Source organism: Malus domestica, chromosome 08 (assembly GCF_042453785.1).
Source record: "Malus domestica chromosome 08, GDT2T_hap1".
Classification (NCBI taxonomy): Eukaryota; Viridiplantae; Streptophyta; class Magnoliopsida; order Rosales; family Rosaceae; genus Malus; species Malus domestica.
Genome location: NC_091668.1, coordinates 29,973,759 through 30,000,687, shown reverse-complemented (window position 1 = coordinate 30,000,687; position 26,929 = coordinate 29,973,759). Strand labels below are relative to the sequence as shown.

Genomic DNA, 26,929 nt, shown 5'->3' with positions numbered 1-26,929 from the left:
AATACTGCTACACTAGGCAGGGAAGGGATTTCCTTTTTTTTTTTGGGAAATTTGGAAAAATAACCAAATTTTAGATCTCATATAGAATTATAACCACTATTTTAATTTTATGATAATTATAACCAAAACTTGATGTAAAAGTATTAATATACCTACGTACCCTTTGGAGGGATTAAGCCAATCGTAGTTCGCAATCCATTTCTAATTCATTTTCTAAATCATTCAAGCAACTAACAATCACAAAACTAGGTTCAAACAAATGTATCACACCAAATGCATATCAAATATGGATTCAGAATATCAAAATTAGCTTAAAAGATAGCATCGGCCTTCTGGCCACACGCTGCCGCAAGTGGCGGTTTCCGGCGAACGGAAATCTAATTTTTTCCATCAAACTCCAAAAATTACCAAATTTTATAGGCAGGTAGATCTTAGGAAAGGGAGTAATTTTCATACCTGGGCCGAAGGCCAATTCGGCAGGAAAACCCTTTAAAATTCCTTTGATCTGCTGGAAAACCCTAAAATGGGTGTAGTTCAATTCGACATCAAATCCAACTCCACCACCTCCAATGTTGATTAGGCTTTGTTCCTGGACTCCAAAGACATCTGAGGGAGGTGATGCTTGATAGAAAATCTTTCTGAAATGGGCGGATTGCCGTTGTGCACCCATCGGACTCTTGGGTTCGTTTTCCACTAATTGGAGCCAATTTGACTTGGGGGTTTTTTGTATAATTGGACGAAGAAAGGTCGAGGATACATTTATAGGTGAAGATCCGATGAAATTGGTGGGAAAAATCAATGTGGAACCATCGAAATTCCGACCGGGAACCGGGTCGGGTCACTCGGGTCGAGAGGATCTTGTGCTCTCTCATTCTCTCCCTTATCTCCTTTTCCTCTCTTCCCATTGGTTTCCTCCCTCCTTCCTCTTCCCTCATTGGCCCTTATCCCCCTCCTTTCTCTTTTCTTCTTCCCATCTCAACCGCACATGTGGCAACCATGATTATTTCTCCAACAAATTTGGAGCATTCTAGATTTGTGGTCAAATGACCATTTTGCCATTGCTTTTAATCACTTATAGCTCTTTTGTTAAAACTTCGTTTGGCAAACGGTTTTCGCCTATACACTCGTGGGATAGTCCTCTATCCAATTATGTCAAGAAATACAATGAAACATATAAGGATTAAAATACATCTTGTATAATTTCGTTTGGTCAACTAAGGGCATTTTCGTCTTTTCAACTTATCGTAAAGTTATACGACATAAATTATGATTCGAAAATAGATTTCACAATTTTTCCCTCGAATTTCATAACCCTAATTCTATTTATTTTCGATTCCCTCCACATAATCATAAACATAAATAACTAATTTATATTTTTTAATTTTTCAAGGTATTACAAAACCCGTGAGGATTTGACTTGCTGCTTCAAAATTAGGGCGGTGCTAACACGGCATGGTCTCGGATTGCGCGTTCACAGGCCACAAGCAAGAAGCCTTAAGCCTTGCTCACTAATTAGGACCAGAACCCAGACATACCTTGAAACTCAAATCAAAGCCAAAAAGAAAAAAGAAAAAATTCAAATTGGGGACCACCACTGTCAAAGCTAGAGAAAATGACGAGTTCAAGCACTGAGAAGAAGACAGGTTGGGGTTAGCTAAAATGAAGATAGCTTCCTGCAGCAACCCACTTCTCTCAACCTTCACCCACTCCTCAAGCTTTTATAACCCACAACTTCTACAACCCACAAAATCCAACCCATGAAAGCTGCAATTTTCAGCAGCCACAGAGTCCCAGGCTTCACAACCTACTGTAGAACTCACTGCTACACGCAGATCTTCTCAAAACCCGACAGCAGGGCTGCAGCATTAGCCTCAAGCCTGAGTTTGTTTTCTGAAAATGTGGGGAGATGAGGATGAGGGCACGAGGAAGTTAGGTCTTGGGATTTTCAAAAAAGTGAATGAGCACTGGGGAAGAAGAGAATATGGAGCTGCCAGAAAATAGAGAAGTGTGAAGGAGGGGAGACGAATGACAGGGAGCTACTAATCAGAAACATAAATAATAAAGTAAAAAAGGCAGTATGCCTCCCCCTTTCTTAGGCTTGCAAAATAAATGAGCAGTTTTGGGCTGCACAAAAATTTTGGGCCCTTGTGAAGCTCAAACTAGCTTGAAATATTTTTGGGATAAGGCATATATGAAGGTGTGTGATATAAAAACAAGGTGTCACTATTTTGAAAAATTGGCAACAAGTAAAGCACCTTCTTCGGTAACTCTCCTCGACTAGAAACTTGGGGGACTCCTACTATATCCTACTACATTTCAGTACTCAGAAGTTTCGTGATTACTCAGGGACTTGGATTTTTTAAGTCCCCAACCGAGAAGCTTTCCTCACTCGGGAACTTAGGGGAGCACTGTTTGTACCATACTTGACCAATTCTGAAACTACCAAGCACCGGTTAACATCATACCTTCAAAGACCCACTGAAGGGTTCATACTGAGGCATCCTTGCAAATCACAACACGACATATGTCAACATCAGAATAAAGCTCACAGAGTCCCACATCGACCACGGACAAAAGCATGAGACTCTCCTCAACTATAAAAGAAGACCATTCTCCTACAATTAATCCCTAATGTCATTATTGTACTTAAACTAGTCATTAGAACTCATTGATGATAACTATGCTTAAACTTATGTATGTGTAAACCCTTCACTATTAATGCGAACTCCTTTACTCCATGGACGTAGCCAGACTTAGGGTGAACCATGTACATCTTCTATTTGCTTCCCTATCTCTATCTCCTTACATATTATCCTCACTGGGTGACTGGAGCTATGAGATCCCACATCGCCCAGGGGTAAGGATCATATATGCCTTATATGTAAATAATCCCCTTCATATAGCACGAGGCCTTTTGGGAGCTCACTGGCTTCAGATTTCATCGGAACTCCGAAGTTAAGCGAGTTCGGGGGAGAGCAATCCCAGGATGGGTGACCCACTGGGAAGTTCTCGTGTAAGTTCCCAGAAACAAAACCGTGAGGGCGTGGCAGGGTAACGAGCTCATTGGTTTTGGATTCCATCAGAACTCCGAAGTTAAGCAAGTTCACACGAGAGCAATCTCATGATGTGTGACCCACTGGTAAGTGCTCGTGTGAGTTCACAGAAACAAAACTGTGAGGGTGTGGTCGGGGCCTAAAGCAGACAATATCGTGCTACGACGGAGTAGAGCCCAGGTCGGGATGTAACAATTTCGTATCAGAGCCACTCTCTGGCCGGAAGTGTGCCGACAAGGACGTCGGACCCCTAAGGGAGGTGGATTGTGAGATCCCACATCACCCAAGGGTGAGGATCCTCTATGCCTTATATGTAAATAATCCCCTTCATATAGCACGAGGTTTTTTAGGAGCTCACTGGTTTCGGGTTCCATCGGAACTCTGAAGTTAAGTGAGTTCGCACTAAAGCAATCCCACGATGGGTGACCCACTGGGAAGTTCTCATGTGAATTCCCAAAAACAAAACCGTAAGGGCGTGGTCGAGGCCCAAAGTGGATAATATCGTGCTACGGTGGAGTCAAGCCCGAGATGTGGTGGAGCCCAGGTCAGGATGTAACAGGAGCAACCGAGCGAAGCTCACAAACTTGACACTTTACGTTGTTCCAAAGTCTTCACTAATTTTGTGCATCAACAGTGGTCATGTAAATAAATACTATTGTTTTACTCTTTATGTTTTGAGCTTTAGGTCAGCCATTTCTTTCTTCTTCAAAGATAGCAACATATCTTGTAATCAATTCAAACCATATACAAAGATGATTCTTTTCCTCAACTTTGCTTTTCATCACACAATTCCATGTTTTGTTGTTTTCTCGTGTGGCAATGACGGCAAATTCATTTGTCTTTGTGGATATATGTTTCAAAGTACTCGAAAACAAGGTTAAGTGGACAAAGACATAGAAATAAACGTTAGAAGTATGACATGCTCATTGGCTAACCCATGTAGAGTCTCGATTGGTCCTAGAACCCAAATGCTGAAGAAAAAAAAAAGAAAAAAAAAACTCATGTGAAAGCCTTCCAGGACCCTCCAAATGTCCGATCAGGATCTTTCTGTGCTCATAAAGTATTTGACGAAATGTTTTATAAAAATATATCAACAACATTTGACGGGTCGTGCTGACATCATTTGGCATGGGGTCTTGCCATTACTTAGCATATTACTTGGCATTTGTCAACATGAACACATATAATGACAAACTCCCTAAGTGTTTAACAAATTTCCTCTTAAAAAATTTTGTGCGATGCGCACACAATTTCTGTCTTAATAAAACTTAGGAGCACTGCACACATAAAATTTTCGCCTTGGCTACGCCTTTGATTATTTGCTTCTCTTTTTCCTCTTGTTGGATTCAATGTCATTTACTTTACTCGTCAAATACACCGCCTTAACAAAAACCACCTAAAGATATTAGCTTTGCGTTAAACGTCACGGTGGCTACGAGGCCTTTCTAACAACAGAAACAATGAATGAATGAATGGCCTTAGCAACACGTGTTTTCGTCAAGATTGGAACCGAGAAAATGCACTGCTATATGGCACATTAGAGGCAATGAAACCAAGAACAATCAAAAATCCGAATGCAAGTCCAAGCCCCAAGCTTAGATAGAATCCACCATATACAAGTAAATGACCTACTTCGTGTTTCTCATCAAAGCTTTGAAGTTGAGTGCTTTTTGGCATCTGCACTATCAAATTGTTATAGGACAAATTCAGATAATGGAGAAACGTCAAATTCGAGATGTTTGGAGATATTTCACCAGAAAGTTGGTTTGCATAGTAATCAAGTGATTCTAAAGATCCCATATCATTGATCTTGGAAGGGATTCTTCCTGTGTGAAGATTAGTGGATAAGTTCAACGATTGCAAGTAAATGAGGCTGGTCAGCACTTTAGGGATTTCTCCAAATATCATGTTGCTTGAAAGGTCCAAGCTCGTTATCAAACCAAGCACTGTTATATTTCGCTTATCTAGCTTTGGTCCCCAAAAATGCATTCTCTATGTAAATTCGGTACTGGTATCTCCTTCGCTTGAAAAGGTAGTGGCCATGGATGTCAAATTTTGGAAACATCTTGGTATCATCTTCAAGGTCCAAAATTTGGAGAATTGTGAGACTACAGAGTTCATCAGAAATGGTACTGTGGAGATCATTTGCACAAAGGCTAAGAACTACCAAATGTGGAAGGCTTGGGCCAATCCAAATTGGAATGCTTCCAACCCAGATTTTCTTTACTTAGTGAATGGCAATGCGTAGTAATCGGAGTAATAAAAATTACTCCAATAAGGTTTTCTGAAATATGTGTTTTGTGTGATGAATGAATAGTCATCTAGAAGACAAATTATGTATCCGTTAATGTGTTCTTTGAAATACCGGTAAGACTACGGGTACATACGCCGTACGATTTCTCATGGACGGTTCAAATTCAAATAATGCAAGAGAATACTGATAATGGTCCAGTGTCACCAACAACTACTAGTACCGGTAAACGGGTCGAATTCAACCGAAGACATGGCCGCAAGATCCAGTTGAATTCAATCGCATTACAAGGCTTCCAAGGATGCTGCTACCCCCAGTTTCCTAAAGAGAAGCTTCAATTTGTCTGATTTTTATGAGGCCAAGATGAAGAAAGACACTGACGGTGATGACGGTGATCACAGTGATGGTGGTAATGGTGGTGATGATGGTGATGGTGATGATGATGATCATGTCGATCCCAAGCTTCAAAAATCAGGCAATAAGCACATTTCCGAGAATAAGTACCCAACAGGAGATGCTCGAATTGACATATTTTCAGAAGATGAATTGATTAAACTCATTGCTTCACTCGAAGCCAAGATACAAGCATCGACACTGGGGATTGATTCCATGGAAAGATATTATGCTGTGAAACAAAATCAAAATTTATCCCAAACTCACTCAAGCTCAAGCAAAACACTGGGACGCTTGAACCCTGCGTATTTTGATGTGCAGATGCCCCCCTCTCAGGATCCTGTAAATCCATTTATTCACGACGCATTAGGCCAAAAAGTTACTCATGAATTGGCCCAATTGGATGGTTTTAATAAGAATCTGGTGAATTCTACTACTACTAGTACTACTACTTCAGTCATGGAATCGAAGAATCCGATGAATATTACTAGTACTTCAGCCATGGAATTGAAGCCTCCATTGCCTTTGAAATGTCCAATGCTGCCAAGTGCATGGATTTTGAACTCAGAATTACAGAAGAAGATTTAACTAAGGACACCATTGTAAACACGGAAATTCCTGCGATGAATGAGACAAGAACACGTGTACAAAATAATATTTGTATTAATGATTTTGGGGTTACAATCTCTAATTTGATCCTCTGATTCGATCTCCGCAAGACGTAGATTTGCGAATTGTGTTGTTGATCCAAGGGCCATCGGGGCTTGATCTTAGATGAACGGATGATAAATGATGAACACCTTCTGCAAGGGTTGTCGGGGCTTGATCTTGAATTTGTGGAAGTTCTTCAAGGGCCGTCGGGGCTTGATCTTGAAGGAGGATTTGACAAAGAACAAAGAGGGTTTTCTTGATTCTTCGGGATTTGCTTGAGAGTAGAGAAAATGTATGTAAATTTTCTCCTTTGATCCTTTGATGGAGAAGCCTATTTATAGGCTTTGAGAATGAATTACCACCATCCTTTTGTTTTGGTGGATGTTGTAGGTGAATTGGGTGGATTTGTTGTAGGTGAATTGGGTGGATTGTTGTTGGTGAAGTGAGTGTATGATGTATGTGAAATGAGTGTATGATGTATGTGAAGTGAATGGAGGTTGTAATTTTTAATACAATTGTCAATATTTATTTCACCAAAATTTCAATGTCTACAACCATCTCGAATCCTCGGTTATCGAACTACTAGTCTTCTACTAATTTTTGGTTTGATTGGTTTAACTCTTGATTTACCGTTTGGCTATGAATAATATTCGCCTTGCTATTGTTTTGTTTCGAGATTAGCAATTGCTTTGTAATTTTAATTTAATTAATTCATTGTTGGAAGTCGGTTACTTTGGTTCTGCTTTTGTTCTTGATAAATTTATCTTGCAGTCCTCCCTCTCTTATTTCACTACAAATTACAGTCTTGCTAGAAACACAGGAAAATAAACCTAAAGGGTCCTCGAAAGAGGAAAGTAACCATAATCTGCATAACCTTCATTAGGAAATTGTCAAAGGCCTGAGTCTTATCCTCCAATGGTGATCGAATATCTTGCCTCACCGAGTATATGGTGTACCTCAATGCAAGGTGACACGTACAAATTTTCCTGCAAAGGGTTCTGTTTTAGCAGCGAACAATCTAAGAATTTAAACATGTTATGTTATTATGCATCATAAGAAGTAAGAACTAGCGAGAGGACATCGATGTATGTTATTGGTTTGAAATACAACGCGCTTTGTATAAGTTGGCTATTAACACTGCTCATTTTGTTCACGATTGTAGCGGATTTGTCGAGTTGGGTACCATGTACTGGACTCAGGGTCGGTCCTGAGTTTTTGGGTGCCCAGTGCGAAAGTTCAAAATGTGCCCTTTTTAATACAAAAACATATGTTAAAAAAAAATATTTAACGAGGGCTGGAACCCAGTCGAAGCTGGGGGGGCTAGGCCCTCACGCCCAAATTATATTACCTGAGAAAATATACAACGGGGGGGACATAGTACCTAAACCCCGACAATCAAAAGTACAATCATATATAACCACTCCTAGCAAATCTCCTTCAAATTTCAACCTTTAAGAAATTGTCTTCTAGTATTTTTTGAAGCAAAATCATCAATTATATCATCATACTCCAAGTCTTCAATCTCATCCTTTTCAATGAATAAGATTGCTAATCCATTTAGCCTATCTTGAGTCATAGTGGTCCGCAAGTAAGATTTTAATAATTTCAATTTTGAAAAACTTCTTTCTGCAGATGCCACGATCACAGGTACAGTCAACATTACACGATAAGCAATCAAGACATTAGGACACATGTCAATTTCTTTGACAAAGTTTGCTATTTCCATGGATGTCCAAGGGTTATTAGAGAGAAATGATTTTTCAGGTAACATCATTTGCAAAACCTGTAATTCGGAACATAAGTCGGCTCCATCTACATCCATGGTATTTCCATGTTTCAAATATGCTTCAAGATTCATACAATTTTGTTTTAGCTCTTGATCATCCAATGAAATTAACTTCGATGCATCAAACAAGAAGCCAAAAATATATTCAAAAGCCTTTAACTGTTCAAACCTATGTTTCAGTTGAGAAAGAGCAATATCCACTATAACAAGAAAATAATCTGTTCTAAATGATTCTTCAGCAGACTGTTGTTCCCTCTCATTACCATCAACTTCATCATGATGTCTTTTTCTAGGTCTATGACGTTTAGTTTGAAAAACAGGGTCAATTTCTGAATCAAGTGCAATTTCTTTAGCATCACTCATGGCGGAAGCAAAACCAGTTTCTCTATAGTTTTCGAAAAACGTAACAAGTGCTTCCAATGCCTTTACAGCAACATCAAGACGCATGTCTTCAGATTGTAATTTTGTACTCACCATGTTAATCTTCAACAAAATGTCATACCAAATAACCAAACTTAATACAAAATCAAAACTTGAAAGTTCTCCTGATGCTAAACATTCTGCATCCCTACTCAATTGGGGATTTTCAGTAATTTCCACCAATTGAAACAAAGCATTAAAAAGTCCTAATCCTGATGTATCTTCTACATTTAAAAACTCCATGAAATACTCCCTTATATTTATTGACCTACTTGACAAGTCAACACATCTCAAAATTAAAGTCATCTGTTCCACATGACTTGCATCAGGAGTACAATCAAGAATGACAGAAAAAAATTTGGCTTCTTTGACTTTTTTAATGATTGCGGTTTTGACTTTTGAAGCTAAAGTAGCTATCAACTCATTTTGAATTTTATGGCTCAAATAGTGATGATGAATCTCTTTATTCTCAATGAGTCGAAAATGCTCTTGCATTATTGGATCAAACTCTGCAATCATTTCAAGTAAACCTAAGAAGTTGCCATTAGAGTCTTCATAAGGTCTTTCATTTGTTCCACGAAATGCTAAATTATGTATGGCAAGACATTTCACAACAGCAATAATTCTAAGCATCACTTGTTTCCAATGATTTGTCTGTTTCTTGATTCCCATTTGAAATTCTTTGTCAATTGTCTGATTTTTTGTCAATCTACTTTTCAACTCAACCCAAGTTCTCGAATTAACGAGATGCTCTTTACTCTTTTCATGTTGGTCAATCTTCTCACCAAGATGTCTCCAATCACTAATTCCATCTTTTGCTAACTCACTTTTTGAGGCAATTGTTTTAAACAATTTACAACAAAAGCAAAAGACTTTATCCTTTTCATATTACCAAAGAGTTGTTTCCTAAAAGACATGGCTTTGATAATTTGTTTGCAAAAATTACCTACACATGATATAACAAAAATTTCCTATTAAAATTATCATTCCAAGTGTAACACATATTATATATTATAAAAACACTAACATCTATACATCAATTAATTAATCAAGAATTCAATCCATCAACAACAACAATTCTATACATCAATTATCATATAATTCTATGTCACTTGCAAAATTTAATTTAAATTATGAATTAATAATTCAAATTTTAAAAATTAGTTTATCAAATTACCTCAAAAGTTATTCGGGTTGGTGAATGCACAATGGCAACCGGCAGCAGGGATTGTGGCTGAGAAAGACAAAGACTCTGTGTGTTGTCGGGGTTGGAAGGCTGGCCTGGAAGCTGCAATAGCTGTGCAGATGGGAAAATAACAAACAGGGGAAACAAAGGGGCGGGTGGGTGGGGAATTAATTGGGAAAAGGAGAATTAGGTTAGGTGGGAGTGGGGGGGGACCGGGGAGGTCCCTTTAGGCTTTACATTATTGTTTTTTTTTTTTTAAAGGCTAAAATCTGGCCGGTTCAATTATATATATATATATATATATATATATATATATATATATATATTTTTTTTTTTTTTTTTTTTTTTTTTTAAATCTTGAAACTTGGGCCTTTTCCTTTATTGTCAAATTTGGGCCTCTTGCCCTCCATTCCTTATTTTGGGCTCTAGACAAATTTTTTTTTATACCTAATTATTTGGACTTTTTTTTTTTTTTGTGCCCCTTTAAATTTTGGGCCCTGGACAATGGCCCTGGTTGCACTGGGCCTGGGCCGGCCCTGACTGGACTCATCCTTAAAGTTGTTAACAACTCAGACGTACAATTTCCAGTTCTGTTGGAGTGTCAATTAAACTCTTTTTAACATATGGAAGAAGTTTTACTCAGAGGTTGCCTGTCATTCCTCCGAATGTCTTTATTGATGCAGAGAAAAATCGCTAATTAAAACTGAAATTCTTGTTCTCATGAGTATACCGATTTTCTTACAATTTGTTCACTAAATTATTCCGTGTAAGAAATGAATAGACTTATTTCTTCTTGATTTCTGCAATTTGTGTCAGTTAGTACTTAAGGCTTTTGGCAATGGCATTCCTGTCAGAAATGAAGTAAATAGAAGTAATGATCTCGCTGGCTGCGAAATTGGAGCTTCATGGCCTACTCCTCTTATGGTAGCGTAAGATAAAGTGTCGCTGTATACTTGTGTTCATCCGGCAACCTGAAAAGTTAAAAATTTATATAGGATAAAAACTGCTAAGGCCACAAGTAGATAGTCCGAATTTTCCACTGTTATTATGTTCACGAACCGACCTGTTTTTCTTCAAACCAGACTCTGTAAGGCACATTCGTTTGTAGCCCCAAGTCCTTTGCCAATCTGTTCACCAGTGTCCTTGTACTCGTTAGCAAGGAAGAAAATATCGGTAATATCGGAAATATCGGTAGTCCGAAAACATGGAAATATCGATGGAAATATCGGGATAATATCGATATCGATAAAAATTACATGGAAACCACGGAAATTGTAAGAAAAACTTGGAAATTTTTAATGAAACTTTGTAGGATGTTTATTTAGTCAATTATCTATTAGTTTATCACAAAAAATTGGAAGGAAATGCATTGCATGATGGATTTAACTTATTTAAATTGATTATATAGCGAGCTGGCAAACATTGTGAGTGTAGAAAATATGTAGTAATTAATGAAAGAAGTTTAAACACACCATAATCATTTATATATAATTAATTAGTACAATATTTGGAGGTTTTATTTAGGATATTAAAAAAAAAAAAAAAAAGGAAGTGAATAAAATGATGAAGAATAATGTGCCGAATTTGACACTTTAAATTTCTTACACATAAGCATGCGTCTAGGCGTTGAAGTTCCAAATTATAGTATATTTTAACGATTGAAAATCAATACATTGAATAAGACTAAACTTTAATTTGGATGCCGATTATGTTTTTTCAAGTTTATATAAAGTAAAAGAATTGAATTTTGGAAGCCAGGAGTGTGTCAATTGAATTTTGGCCAGCGTGCAAGGTATCAATCTCTTCGTCTCGTCGAGTAGTACAACTTTCCTTTTTGTTTCACTCAATTTCGTTGAGTATTGAAAAGGTTATACTCATTTGAATCTTACCCAGTTTCCGGCGACCTCAGTGGCTTTAGAGGCAATTTCCGGCCAAACCACAATGAGTCAGACGTCGTGTGAGGTACCATTCTCTTCTTCTCTTCGAGGGATACAACTTTCCTTTTTGTTTCACTCAATTTCGTTGCTTATTGAAAACGTTATACTCATTTGAATCTTACCCAGTTTCCGGCGACCTCAGTGGCTTTCGAGACAATTTCCGGCCAAACCACGGCGAGTTGGCCGGAGTTCAAGGTATCAATCTCTTCATCTCGTCGAGTAGTACAACTTTCCTTTTTGTTTCACTCAATTTCGTTGAGTATTGAAAAAGTTATACTCATTTGAATCTTACCCAGTTTCCGGCGACCTCAGTGACTTTCGAGGAATTTTCCGGCCAAAAAACGACGATTCAGACGTCGTGTGAGGTACCATTCTCTTTGTCTCTTCGAGGGCTACAACTTTCGTTTTTGTCTTGCTTGATTTCGTTGAGTTTTGACAAAGTTATGGCTGTTTAAAGTGGGTGTAAATTTTTGACCGAAAATTCTGATTTTCTCTCCCATTGGGCGAGTCCCACATCGCCCATGTGAGGGCAGTGAGCAAGCAAATTTTCCTATAAAACCCACATCCCCCTGCTAGAAAATCCAAGCTTGTTCGGCCTTTGGGCTATGATCAAGTGAAGTATGTGTTGAGTTTTCTCAACATATTTAAGTATATTTTAGTATTATGTTATGATATTATTGATAATATCGAAAATATCGCGATACTATCGATAATATCGCGATATTTCGACGAAAATCATTTGGATAGTTAAAAAATTTCGGACCTCCAAAAAAACGATAATATCGGCGATATTTCGCCGATATTATTGATATTTTCTTCCTTGCTCGTTAGTGGAATAACAGAATCTTGATCTCCACTGTGGAAAATATGTAAGATGTACTTTTAAGTACAATTTCTAAAAGACTAAGATTATCAGAGATGGCAAGAGTTCTTTTTTGTACAACAGTGAGACTCATCACCTGTAAATTAAAACCCGAATTCCAGACTTGACAAGGTCACCTAAAACTGGAAGCATCGGTATTTCCAGGTTTTTCATATCATACTCGAGGACACCTCCGCTGTAAAAGAGGATAATCAAATTTAGAAGCACAGTAAACAGAAAAGACTTGCTGCACAAAGAACATTTCTTCGATCTTTGAATAGTTTGGAGTATAATTGCAATTCTTTTCATGTTTTGATTCATCTTTGGAACCTACTACGTTTATGTGCATCAGTGATTCAAATGAGATGAGATGATTACTTGCTGCAAGTTGTCCAATTAGTGACTCGGGCATGAAGCTCCTCCTGTACATCTGGTCGGTTTAAGTATGTAAATGTTTCATCTTCGATACAGACATCTATCTTCACTGTTTTTTGCTGCAGATGTGATCAGTGAGTTGGAAGTTTGTATATTAACATAGAGAATTTGAAAGAAATGAAAGGAGAAAATACAAGGCTTACCAGTTGGAAAGATTGAGCTTCGACCGATGATAAACAGACATCGAGAGTAACATCATATCGGTTGATCAAATGTCTAGGGACTTCTCTTTCAGATTGGTTCGCTACTGCATCACAAGCAGGGCTAAGTGGACCACCACGAATTACCCCCCGTCTAACAATTTCAGAATAGTTGCAGATTGAAGTTAAATCTTCAAATGTCGCATCCGATATTAATCCATGAGACCACCGGTACTCTGCTGGTGCGTTGATATCAGAATTGAATTCTAAAAGAGGATTGCCAATCTGCAAGCAAAAAAAGCTCAAGCGTGACATCTTAGTCGAAAACATCAACTCTGTTCGCTCCCTAAATCCGCCATGGTTCCTTGCGGGCAAGCCGGGGATTTGCTCACATACGAGATTAATGGGGTGCGGGCGTGCCACTACTAGATGCCGCTAGTAGACGGGATTTGAATGATTGAGGTTGCGCCTTTTGATTTCAAATCAAGAGATTGTGCCATTTGAGTGGGAGTTGCTCAAATTAAGGTTCTTTGTTTGCCTTAAAAATAAGGACTTTACTTATATGAAGAGATAGAACAATATGTAAATGACAAGGTTGCTTGGAAATATAAATGACAGAGGAAAATGACTAATATTGCAGATTGCTTGTAATTTATATGACTGGAAATGAGTACATAAAAGCTACAAATCAGATCGATACTACAAGTGAGTAGCAGAGCTAATAAACAAGAAAAGCAAAGGATGCTTGGCTAAAAATAAATGTCTACAAGGAAGTTGATGAGCTAATTTGAGTAGAGTTTTGATTGGTTGTTTTGAGTGTCCCTAATCCTTGTGCATCTACTCCTTTTTATAGAGGTCTGGAGGAAACCCTCCTGCTGAGGTTTTGTACCTGCCCGAAAGAAGCTTGGGCAGCTTGCATTTCCTTTTGCCAACTTGCATGTAGAAACAATATTAAAAAGGGATTTGCATCTCCACCACATGTTTTTAACACATGTTTTCTCACTTGTAATAAACTAACATTTAAAAGAAGCAAGTTGGCTTCTTTCACATGTTCCTTGCCCGAAAGCTTGCTATGCCTTTCCATCTACTTGCAATACATGCATGTATCTTGATTAAACAAAAGCTAGACAAACCTCCACTACCCAATCAAATAGGAGAACCAATATTATAGTGCCAAACTCATCCACTTGTAGCCAAATATCTTTCCAAGTTAGCTTTCTTGCATATTAATCCTCCAAATGCCATATTTTACCCAAATTGCCCAAATAAGTAAAAATGGGTATATTTTGAGTGCAAACAGTGCCCCCCAAGTTTTACAAATTTGAGCAAAGTTTGTGAAACTTACAACCCCAATGCTGCCAGGATTGAAATCGAGGGAAGAGGCACGTCTACCTCTTCGGTCCTTCTGTCGTTGATAACCTTTGGTAAGAGGAGCAAGGCAATTGGTAGTGCAACTAGCATTGGAAAGAATATTTCTGTCTGGCTTGTATTCCTTCTTGATACCAAAAAATATAGAAGCATCCTTACTGGTTACAGAAATAATAAACTAGAAAAATGCCCGAAGTCGGGCAAACTGGAAAAGAGAGTTAAAAGAGAAATAAACTTGGGCAATTATTCTTTTTTGTCTTTTTCTTTTGGCCTCTTTTCATATGTAATATAATATAAATATAAATATAATATATATATATATATATATATATATATCTAGCCCTCTCGGGCAAAAGCACTCAGATTCTTTTCTTCTTCATATATTAATTATATATATATATATATATATAATATACAAAGCCCAACGGGCAAAGTAAAGAAAACAAGGAGACAATGACAGAGACAAGGAGAAAGTGAAAGGAAGGGAAAAAAAGAAAAAGAAAAGGAAAGAGTGAGAGAGAGAAAGAGAAACAATAAAAAAAAGTAAAGAAAGACCCTTTGTCGGCAGAATGGGACAGGAAAGAAAGAGAAAGAAATAAAAAGAGAAAGAAGTGCCCTTTCGGGCAAGAAGGGGACCGAAGAGACAAGAGAAAAAGAAAAAGGAGAGAGAGAAAGAGAGAGATGCACCTTAAAATCACCAAACTCACACCAACCCAGACTCTATTTCTCTCTAGCGATTTTGTTGTTGTGTTCAGTTTTTGGGTTCTTCTTTGAGAATGTATGCAGAGACTGGGCTTTTGTTCCCCTATTTACAGAATTCTCCTTAGGATTTCCAGCAGCTGGAGGAGCTCTGCAGAACCCAAAAGTTAACTGCTTCAATGAATTGCTTTTCTGAGGCTTCGATGGTGACAAATTATGTCCTGGGAGGAGAATGGGATCTATTCAAAGTTCCAGAGCCTATCATCGAAGAACAGGCCATTGGCCTTGACCCCGTGGCACTCATGACAGCAGCCATTTCAATGATATCTTGCGGCGAAGATGTCACCTCCGTGCAAGGACTCAAGGTTGGTCAGACCGTGAATCACTTCAAAGCAAGCAATTTTTGAATGATGTCTTCGATAAGTAATGGCAGCAAAATCAGAAGCTCTTGTTGCAGTTGCTGCTGGCGCTGTATCAATAGTCATCTGCCTTTCAGGGGATGTTTCAATTAGGGATGGATTTGCCGGGGCTTTCATTTGTGCATGACTAAAGAAAAGCTTGCTGCAGACGCATCACTCGCAAAGAAACTGAGTCCTGCAATTCGGGCAAAAGCTTCATCGGGCAGGATAATAGCTCTATCACTTCTCATTGATAACCTTGTTTTGTGCTGCTTGAATTTCAATGTGTTTTGTGCCTCTTTGGAACCGTGCTTTTCTTCAGCTGGGGATAGTACCGCTTCTCCTATGGGCCCTTTGGAGCTCCTTCATATAAACGCATAAAATATCCTTGGACGACTTCCCGAACTTTACTGCCTTTTCTTGAGTCTGTTTTGCCAGCTCCATAGTTGATGATAACACTAATATAGTTGGAAATGGAAAGAGTGAGATGGGGTTGTGCGAGAGACAGAGCAATCGGCGCAGCATGTAACAAGAACACTTCATGTTTGTCAGATCGAATGTGGGGCCCCACATTTGATTGACAATATCTGAATCAATTGTAGTGGAGAAGATATCATGTCCCTTGGGCAAAATTGTAGCTCCCTCGGGCAACAACAACATACTTTCATCAAGCATTCGGGCAAACTGCAAAAACAATTTTCTGCACCCACCGTCCAACCTCCATGGTTTAATCTGTTTTGAGAACCCAAACCCAAACGAGGATTCACTCCTCTACTTTTCACCCATTAAAACTGGTAACTGATAGGTTTTTGACAACTAATGGTAGAAAAATCAGAATATCTTGCTGCTGTTGTTGATGGTTTTTCAGCTTTCGGGTTCGGGCTAAATACATCCATTGGATAAGAGAAAAGTGGAAAGAAGGGTAAAAATGGCTACTCACAAACTGCCCAACTCTTTGATATTTTCTGTAAAGTTCCCCAGCAAGAAAACAAGAAAAAAAACAAAAAGCATGAAAGCAAAATGTTTTTGTAATTTTTTGGAATTTTTAATTTTTATGGCTTTTATTTGTAACAACATAAGAAACACACAAAGAAAACAGAGCCCTTTCGGGCAAACAGAAAAAGGAAATTAAAGGCCCTGTTGGGTTGGTAAAAAGGAGAAAGAGCAAATTAAAAGGTAGATTATTCAGGTAACCAAAATAAGAAAAAGAAAAAGAAACTCTTTTCGGGCAACTCAAACCAAAAGAACAGAAAGCCCAAGGTGGGCAAACTGCCCAGATTTTATTCTTTTAATATTAACAGTTGTTTTTTTTTTCTTTTGATATACTATAATATTATATATATATATATATATATATATATAGCCCATACGGGCCAAGTGCTATTGTATAAAATAATATACTATGAAGCCCATTCGGGCAAAGTATAATATATATAATATGCAATATAATATAATATAATATTATAGCCCAAAATATAATATAATATATATAGCCCTTTCGGGCAAAGTAGAAAACAAACATGAGAGAGGGACAGAAAGAAAAAAAAAAGAAAGGAAAGGAAAGGAAAAGGAGGAGAAGGGTACTGGAGAAAATGCACAAAAGAATAACACAAGAGAAAGCCATTCGGGCAAATTGGATGAAGCCCCTTGGCTGCTCAAGTGTTATTTTTCTCTCAACACTCAAATCTTTTTCTCTTTTTAAAATTGAGTGTAGAGAGATCATACCCACCATTTAAATTGGTCATGCAATATAGCTTGGGAACCATAGGAGGTGGCCATTCATGTTTGATCCCGAGTTTTGTCCTCCTCGAGATCTTGATGCGGGCAACATGCTTGTGTTGGCGGGGAAGAGTGTAGGAGCTATTTTCTTCTTCTTCGGGCTCCACATGAGGTGTGGGCTCGTGCCCTCCGAGCGTTGGTGTTTGGCTTACAACGGCTTGGTCTTCTACAATCATATCCATTTTCATGGATTTTTCATAGGGTGGGGCCATTGTTTGGCCTTCATCAACGTGTATGATTTGTTCTTCCTTGGTTGTAGTAGGGTGAGTATGCTTTGTAGAGGGGATTTGACACATTTGATCTATCAACTTTCTCAAAGTTTCTCCAAAAGTTGAATAGCTTTCCTCCACCCTTTTAAAACACTTAGTCACCTCTTCACCATACTCAATGCTTGCCACATGGAGTTTGGACACCTTCTGTAACTTGCCCACATCCTCTTTGCAGAGCTTTTCATCCAGATGATCATGAGTTGGCATTTCATATATTGGCTCCATGTACTCATTGGAAGCCTTTTGATACTCAAAGCCATTGGTTGGCCTATCATAGTATTCAAAAGTGTGATTGTCTTCAAAAGAATAATAACCTTCATCATAGCCATAAGTTGGCCAATCTTCAAGATTATTATTTATTTGATGGCCATTAGTTGGCCGACAATCATATTCCATGGGACTTGAGTATTCTTCAGCCATGTACCCATAAGTTGGCAACTCATAGGTTGGCTCTATGTGATAGCCATAGCTTGGGCGCTCTTCCACACCGTCATCCTCCGAAAAAGCAGAAAAATCATGAACATAAAGATTGTTCATGATCTAACTTCATATAAGTATCCCACCGGGCGTGCCAAAATATGTTCGCTCCCTAAATCCGCCATGGTTCCTTGCGGGCAAGCCGGGGATTTGCTCACATACGAGATTAATGGGGTGCGGGCGTGCCACTACTAGATGCCGCTAGTAGACGGGATTTGAATGATTGAGGTTGCGCCTTTTGATTTCAAATCAAGAGATTGTGCCATTTGAGTGGGAGTTGCTCAAATTAAGGTTCTTTGTTTGCCTTAAAAATAAGGACTTTACTTATATGAAGAGATAGAACAATATGTAAATGACAAGGTTGCTTGGAAATATAAATGACAGAGGAAAATGACTAATATTGCAGATTGCTTGTAATTTATATGACTGGAAATGAGTACATAAAAGCTACAAATCAGATCGATACTACAAGTGAGTAGCAGAGCTAATAAACAAGAAAAGCAAATGATGCTTGGCTAAAAATAAATGTCTACAAGGAAGCTGATGAGCTAATTTGAGTAGAGTTTTGATTGGTTGTTTTGAGTGTCCCTAATCCTTGTGCATCTACTCCTTTTTATAGAGGTCTGGAGGAAACCCTCCTGCTGAGGTTTTGTACCTGCCCGAAAGAAGCTTGGGCAGCTTGCATTTCCTTTTGCCAACTTGCATGTAGAAACAATATTAAAAAGGGATTTGCATCTCCACCACATGTTTTTAGCACATGTTTTCCCACTTGTAATAAACTAACATTTAAAAGAAGCAAGTTGGCTTCTTTCACATGTTCCTTGCCCGAAAGCTTGCTATGCCTTTCCATCTACTTGCAATACATGCATGTATCTTGATTAAACAAAGGCTAGACAAACCTCCACCACCCAATCAAATAGGAGAACCAATATTATAGTGCCAAACCCATCCACTTGTAGCCAAATATCTTTCCAAGTTAGCTTTCTTGCATATTAATCCTCCAAATGCCATATTTTACCCAAATTGCCCAAATAAGTAAAAATGGGTATATTTTGAGTGCAAACAAACTCCAAAGTTACTTCACTTGTTCGATTCTCGTTTGCTTACTGCTATTGCTTGCAGATTGAACTTCAGTTTTGATTGGATAATGAGTTGTGCAAGCTGTGGAACATAGTGGCCTGGCAGTGACAGAATGGAATTTTTTAGAAGCACGTTGTAAGTTTGTACCTTCCGATTTTTCTAATTGGTCGTTAGTGATAGAAAATGATGTTACCTGCATAGCTCTCTCCTGTGATAAAGAAATCCCTATTTTTATACTCGGGGAATTTGTCGAACCAGCGCTGAAGGAACTCGAGATTATCTCGTGCTAAAAAGAAGAGAATCAGAACATGATCAGAATGTACGTGTTTACTATTTTCGGGTTATATTTTGTTGGTTGAATGAGGCTTGAGAAAGTCATATGAAGCGAAAACCTGTGATATCGTCGTTCACAAAGCCATAGAATGATTTGTTTGCTGAGTAGGAGAAGCCTACTCCTGCTGGTGACTCCAAGTATAGCATATTTGCTTCTGCAAAAATTATATAAACGAGAGAAAATCCATCGTAATTAGTATCAATGTTACGTGAATAATCGGGAGCAGAATCTAATTAACAACGAATGTGACACAATTGTGATCACTTAAAGACTAATTTAATGGTTTACTTACCTCTATTCCAACTAAAATCGTTCTTGAGTAAAATGTCTCCGCTTGGTTGAAAAGGTCCGTTCTCGTTGAAAGCTCCAACTCCAATAGATGAACAACCAGGACCTTCAATTAAAAGTCACAAAGCTCAATTATTTGGTTCATAATTGTACTACGTAACATGCATTCAATAATGTATAAAATGTTGCAAACGCAAGCGTCACTAAGTTGGCTGAAACAGTATGACTAACAAAAACTAATGCGTAAAATATTTCCGGTAGGGATTAAATTACTCGTTACTGGATTTCGATGGAAGCTCACCTCCATTGAGCCAAAGAACAAGAGGCTTGGAAGCAGGATCAATTTGTGCTTCAACAAAGTAGTAAAAAAGAGATCTCTCTTGCTTTTCATCCACAGTTACATATCCTGCATATTGCTGGAAGCTGACTTGTGGTTGACCTGGCAACCTTGTGATTTTATCAGCTTCTTGGAGGGAGTTTTCCGTGGAAAACACTTGGGGGGGGGGGGGGGGGGGAGTTCAATATGAATTGTGGTGTGGGATGGTACAAGTATATAAACATCTTTTCTCGATTTTATCTGGTACCAGCTAGCTAAGTTGTGTAAGACAAATTGTCCAGGAGCTCATGTATTCAACATATTGTATTGTTCTGACGTGGGTTATTAAGTTCAAAAGTATATATTGTCTATTTACGGGACAACTTGTTATGATACCAGTTCATAAATGTTCATGAGTACAACTTGCTCTTGCAAGAAAGGTACTCTACTTTGAGATTCTGAGCGAGTGTTATGCATATATATAGAGATCGGATGTCTTGAGTTTGATGCATATAACAAAACTGCTACACCATTTGCCTATTTAATTGTCAATTTGTCACGATGAAGTTTCAATGTTTTTTAAAACACAGTGTTCGTCAATTTTTTTGAACTCAATTAGATGCCCAAATATTTCTAATTTGGCTAATATTTTGCAACGATGATCTATGAGGTGCAACTTGAAAAATAGACAGTTTGAATCATTGAAGTTCAATGTGGTGTGGGCCATACAAACAATCTCCATTTTTTGAAAAAAAAAGGGGATCCCAAGACCCTGAATACTATACTAGTGTGAGTTTAATATGTTGGTACCCCACTCACAAGTTTGTACTTATGAATGCGTTTCAACTTTTTGCACTAACGAAGGAGTGTGATTTTTGTATAGTTCAATATATTAGTATTACGGGTAAATTGTCGGTTTACCCCCTGAACTTTCACCTCACTTTCGATTTCCCCCCTAAACTTTTCTATTGGAAAATTAAGGACTCAAACTAATTTTTTTAGCCAATTTGCCCCCTACCATTAGTTTTTCAAATATTCCGTCCATATTTCCGTTAAGTGAGACCATGTGCACAACATGTGAGGATAATTAAGTCATTTCACTCTTAAAATGATTAAAAACTGAAAATAAATAATAATAAAAATTTTCCCTCTATTTTTTCCCGCTAATTCCTATCCTCAATTTTATTTTTCCCTCTCATTCATATGCATGAGAAATGACATATGGTGTTATTGTCTTCATAAGTAGATAAGTTAATCTTTTTCTTGAAGCATGTACTACCATTTTTATTTTCTCTAACAAATTAATAATTTGACAAATGCTCATGGTGTTATTGTCTCCAAAACAGTACATTAATATAAGAAACATGTCCATAAAAAAGACTAGGGTTTCTTATATTAATGCACTGCTTTGGAGACAATAACATCATTAGCATTTGTCAAATTATTAATTTGTTAGAGAAAATAAAAATGCTAGACAATAACACCATATGTCATTTCTCATGCATAGGAATGAGAGGGAAAAATAAAATCGAGGATAGGAATTAGCGGGAAAAAATAGAGGGAAAGTTTTTTTTTTTTTTATTTTCAGTTTTTTAATAATTTTTAAGAGTGAAATGACTTAACTACCCTCACATGTTGTGCACATGGTCTCACTTAACGGAAATATGGATGGAATATATGAAAAACTAACGGTAGGGGGCAAATTGGCTAAAAAAAATAGGTTGAGTCCTTAATTTTCCAATAGAAAAGTTCAAGGGGGAAATCGAAAGTGAAGTGAAAGTTCAGAGGTAAACCGACAGTTAACGCTTAGTATCACATTCATATTTTTTGACATAATATGAAAGTAAATATTGTGTGTCGTTTCATGAATAAATAAATAAATAAGAATTTGGGTCCTTGTTTCTCCCACTCTGTTTTTTATTTGAAATTTACAATGTCAAAGAAAATGACCAAAAAAATATGATAGAAAGTAGATTGACTTGGTGTTGTGTTGTCCGCAATTTCATGTTTTGCTGTTTTCTCGTGTGGCAATGACGGCAGATTCATTTGTCTTTGTGGATAAATTTTTCGAAGTACTCGAAGACAAGGTTAAGTGGACAAGGACATAGAAATATACGTTAGAAGTGTGACATGTTCATTGGCAGACCCATGTAGAGACTTGGTTGGTCCTGGAACCCTCCAAATGCTGAAAAGAAAAACACATGTGAAGGTCGTCCGGAGCCCTTCAAATGTCTGATCGGGATCTTTCTATGCTCATAAAGTATTGGGTTAATATCAATTTACTACCATGAAGTTTTGTGGTTTTCAACATTTGGTACATGAAGTTTTTTTCATTCCAGATTCATGCCTCAAGTCTTATTTTGGGACAGTTTCATACATCCGTTAAGTTTTCCGTTAGAACTTCTGTTAACTGATTAAGTGACACCTAAATGACAATAACTAAACGTCACGTGTCAATATAGGCCCATTTCAATATTAAAAAATTAAAAATAAAATAAAATCCCCACCCGTATTCTACCTCCCCCAACCCCCTCCCTTCCTTCTTCCCTCTGCAACCCGCACCCTCTCCCCCAAAACCAGTCTCCCCAAGCTCACTCCAACCACCAAAACTAGTCTCCCCCAACCTTCATTCTTCCCTCTGCAACCTGCACCGTTTCCCCTAACCTTCTTTCACCACCAAAACCAGTATCCCTCAACCCGCACCCTCCCTTCCTTCTTCCCTCAGATCCAACCCCGACGAGTCCATGTGCGACCCCGAGAGCTCTAACCTTCCTTCTTCCCTCTGTAAAAGACGTCCCCTAGAGCTCTAACCCCGACGAGTCCATGTGCGACCCCGAGCTCAACAAGGCCGTCGATGACTCCATGGCGAGCCGGAGGTCTCCTTCGTCGAAGCCGATGGCAAGACCAGCGCTGACTATTAATTCAACTCCTACTCTCACTTCGGTAAAGAGAAAAAAGTTTACTTTCTTCAATTGTCTATTTTTTGCTTCTGAGTTTTTGTTTGGATGATCTGAAAAATTACATAATGGGATTGGAAAATGGGAGTTTTTTAGCTTTCGTGATTGGGTTTTCGGTGTGGTTTTCACAAGTTCCGAACTTGGTTGCATTTTATTTTGGAAGTTAGACTTTTTTGCTGGTTTTCGTTTGATTGGGAGCGTTGCTTTAAGGTGCAATGGAAGCAAGTAATATAATGGTCTCAAATTGTTTACGTTTTGTTTTGGATCTGAGGGAAGAAGGAAGGGAGGGTGCGGGTTGGGGGAGACTGGTTTTTGTTGTTGGAGTGAGCTTGAGGGAGGTAGAAGACGGGTTGGGATTTTATTTTATTTTTGTATTTTTTTAATTTTTTAATATTGAAGTGGGTCCATATTGACACGTGACGCTCAGTTGTTGTCCACGTGGGCGTCACGTCATCAGTTAATATAAGTTCTAACGGAAAACTTAACGAATGTATGAAACACCACAAAACTTCAGGGTAGTAAACTGAGATTAACCCTAAAGTATTTGACGAAATGTTTTATAAAAATATTTTGACAACATTTGACGGGTCGTGTTGACATCACTTAGCATGGGGTCTTGACATCACTCAACATATTACTTGACATTTGTCGACATGAATGACGATAAACTCAAATATTCTCATAAAAAATTTTGCGCTCTGCGCACACAATTTTTGTCTGAATAAAACTTGGGAACAAAGCACACATATAATTTATCGCCTTGGCTAGGCCACCTTACTCGTCGAAACACCGCCTTAACAAAAACCACCTAAAGATATTAGCTTTGCGTTGAACGTCACGGTGGCTACGAGGCCTTTCTAGCAACAGAAACAATGAATGAATGAATGGCCTTAGCAACACGTGTTTTCGTCAAGATTGGAATCGAGAAAATACATTGCTATATGGCACATTAGAGTCAGTGAAACTATGAACAATCGAAAACCCGAATGTAAGTCCAAGCCCCAAGCTTAGATAAAATCCACCATCATCAAGTAAATGACCTGCTCTGTGTTTCTCATTAGATAGAAGTTAGAACCTATTGATGGCATGGCCTCATTTGTACTACAACGATCTTCCAATGGAGCTTCACAAAGTTTATTGCCAGCATAACTGGACAGATCAAAGCTTTGAAGTTGAGTGCTTTTCGGCATCTACGCTATCATATTGTTATAGGACAAATTCAGATAATTGAGAAATGTCAAATTCGAGATGCTTGGAGATATTTCACCAGAAAGTTGGTTCTCGTAGTAATCAAGTGATTCTAATGATCCCATATCATTGATCTTGGAAGGGATTCTTCCCGTGTGAAGATTATTAGATAAGTTCAACGATTGCAAACAAATGAGGCTGGTCAGCTCTTTAGGGATTTCTTCAAATATCATGTTGCTTGAAAGGTCCAAGCTCATTATCAAACCAAGCACTATGTTATATTTCACTTCTCTAGCTTTGGTTCCCAAAAATGCATTCTTTATGTAGATTCGGTACTGGTATCTCCTTCGCTTGAAAAGGTAGTTGCCATGGATGTCATATTTTGGAAACATCTTGGTATCGTCTTCAAGGTCCAAAATTTGGAGAATTGTGAGACTACAGAGTTCCTCATAAATGGCACTGTGAAGCTCATTTGCACAAAGGCTAAGAACTACCAAATGTGGAAGGCTTGGGCCAATCCAAATTGGAATGCTTCCAACCCAGATTTTCTTTACTTAGTCAATGGCAATGCAAGAGACGCGTAGTAATTGGAGAAATAAAACTACTCCGATAAGGTTTTCTGATATATGTGTTTTGTGTGATGAATGAATAGTCATCCAGAAGACAAATTATGTATCTGTTAAGATTCTTTGAAATACGTGTTCTCTGAAATACTCGTAAGACTACGGGTACATACGCCATACGATTTCTCATGGACGGTTCATATTCAAATAATGCAAGAGAATACTGATAATGGTTCAGTGTCACCAACAACTACTAGTACCGATAAATAGGTCGAATTCAGCCGGAGACGTGGCCGCAAGATCCAGTTGAATTCAATCGTATTCTCGGCAGGTACAAGGCTTCCAAAGATGATGCTGCCCCTGGTTTCCTAAAAAGAAGATTTCATTTGTCTGATTTTTATGAGGCCAAGATGAAGAAAGATGCTAACAGTGATGATGGTGATCACAGTGATGATGGTGATGATAGTGATGATGGTGATGGTAGTGATGATGATGATGGTGATGATAATGATCATGTCGATCCCAAGCTTCAAAAATCGGGCAATGCTTACATTTCCGAGAATAAGTACCCAACATGGGATGCTTGAATTGACCTATTTTCAAAAGATGAATTGATTAAATTCATTGCTTCACTCGAAGCCAAGATACAGGCATCGACACTGGAGATTGGAAAGATATTATGCTGTGAAACAAAATCAAAATTTATCCCGAACTCACTCAAGCTCAAGAAAAACACTGCGATGCTTGAACCCCCGTGTATTTTGATTCCATGGAAAGATATTACGCTGTGAAACGTCAAATTCAGGATGCTTGGAGATATTTCACCAGAAAGTTGGTTCGCGTAGTAATCAAGTGATTCTAATGATCCCATATCATTGATCTTGGAAGGGATTCTTCCCGTGTGAAGATTATTGGATAAGTTCAACGATTGCAAGCAAATGAGGTTGGTCAGCTCTGTAGGGATTTCTTCAAATATCATGTTGCTTGAAAGGTCCAAGTTGATTATCAAACCAAGCACTGTGTTATATTTCACTTCTCTAGCTTTGGTCCCCAAAAATGCATTCTCCATGTAGATTCAGTACTGGTATCTCCTTCGCTTGAAAAGGTAGTGGCCATGGATGTCAAATTTTGGACACATCTTGGTATCATCTTCAAGGTCCAAAATTTGGAGAATTGTGAGACTACAGAGTTCATCAGAAATGGCACTGTGGAGCTCATTTGCACAAAGGCTAAGAACTACCAAATGTGGAAGGCTTGGGCCAATCCAAATTGGAATGCTTCCAACCCAGATTTTCTTTACTTAGTCAATGGCAATGCGAGAGACGTGTAGTAATCAGAGAAATAAAACTACTCCGATAAGGTTTTCTAAAATATGCGTTTTGTATGATGAATGAATAGTCATCTAGAAGACAAATTATGTATCCGTTAAGATTCTCTGAAATACTCGTAAGACTACGGGTACATACGCCATACAATTTCTCATGGACGGTTCAGATTCAAATCATGCAAGAGAATACGGATAGTGGTCCAGTGTCACCAACAACTACTAGTACCGGTAAACGGGTCGAATTCAGCCGGAGACGTGGCCGCAAGATCTAGTTGAATTCAATCGCATTCTTGGCAGGTACAAGGCTTCCAAGGATGCTGCTGCCCCTGATTTCCTAAAGAGAAGCTTCAGTTTGTCTGATTTCTATGAGGCCAAGATGAAGAAAGATGCTGACGATGATGATGGTGATCACAGTGATGGTGGTGATGGTTGTGATGATGGTGATGGTGATGATGATGATCATGTCGATCCCAAGCTTCAAAAACGGGGCAATAAGCACATTTCAGAGTACCCAACATGGGATGCTCGAATTGACCTATTTTCAGAAGATGAATTGATTAAACCCATTGCTTCACTCGAAGCCAAGATATAGGCATCGACATTGGAGATTGATTCCATGGAAAGATATTATGCTGTGAAACAAAATCAAAATTTATCCCGAACTCACTCAAGCTCAAGCAAAACACTGCGATGCTTGAACCCTGCATATTTTGATGTGCAGATGCCCCCCTCTCAGGACCCTGTAAATCCATTTATTCACGGCGCATTAGGT

General features: G+C 38.3%; 1 protein-coding gene across 1 annotated transcript in view; it reads right to left on the bottom strand.

Moving 5' to 3' along the window:
• The window catches only part of LOC139198170 (serine carboxypeptidase-like 45), a 67,418-nt gene extending 44,550 nt beyond the window's left edge, over positions 1 to 22,868 (bottom strand). Inside the window, exons 1-8 of the mRNA XM_070826439.1 lie at positions 22,820 to 22,868; positions 20,108 to 20,299; positions 19,811 to 19,912; positions 19,577 to 19,672; positions 19,378 to 19,470; positions 19,212 to 19,282; positions 13,118 to 13,399; positions 12,918 to 13,033 (exon numbers count right to left, since the gene is read on the bottom strand). Of these exons, the coding sequence (XP_070682540.1) occupies positions 12,918 to 13,033; positions 13,118 to 13,399; positions 19,212 to 19,282; positions 19,378 to 19,470; positions 19,577 to 19,672; positions 19,811 to 19,912; positions 20,108 to 20,299; positions 22,820 to 22,868 (1,001 nt within the window). The remainder of the gene's footprint in view (positions 1 to 12,917; positions 13,034 to 13,117; positions 13,400 to 19,211; positions 19,283 to 19,377; positions 19,471 to 19,576; positions 19,673 to 19,810; positions 19,913 to 20,107; positions 20,300 to 22,819) is intronic.
• Positions 22,869 to 26,929: the final 4,061 nt, after the last annotated feature.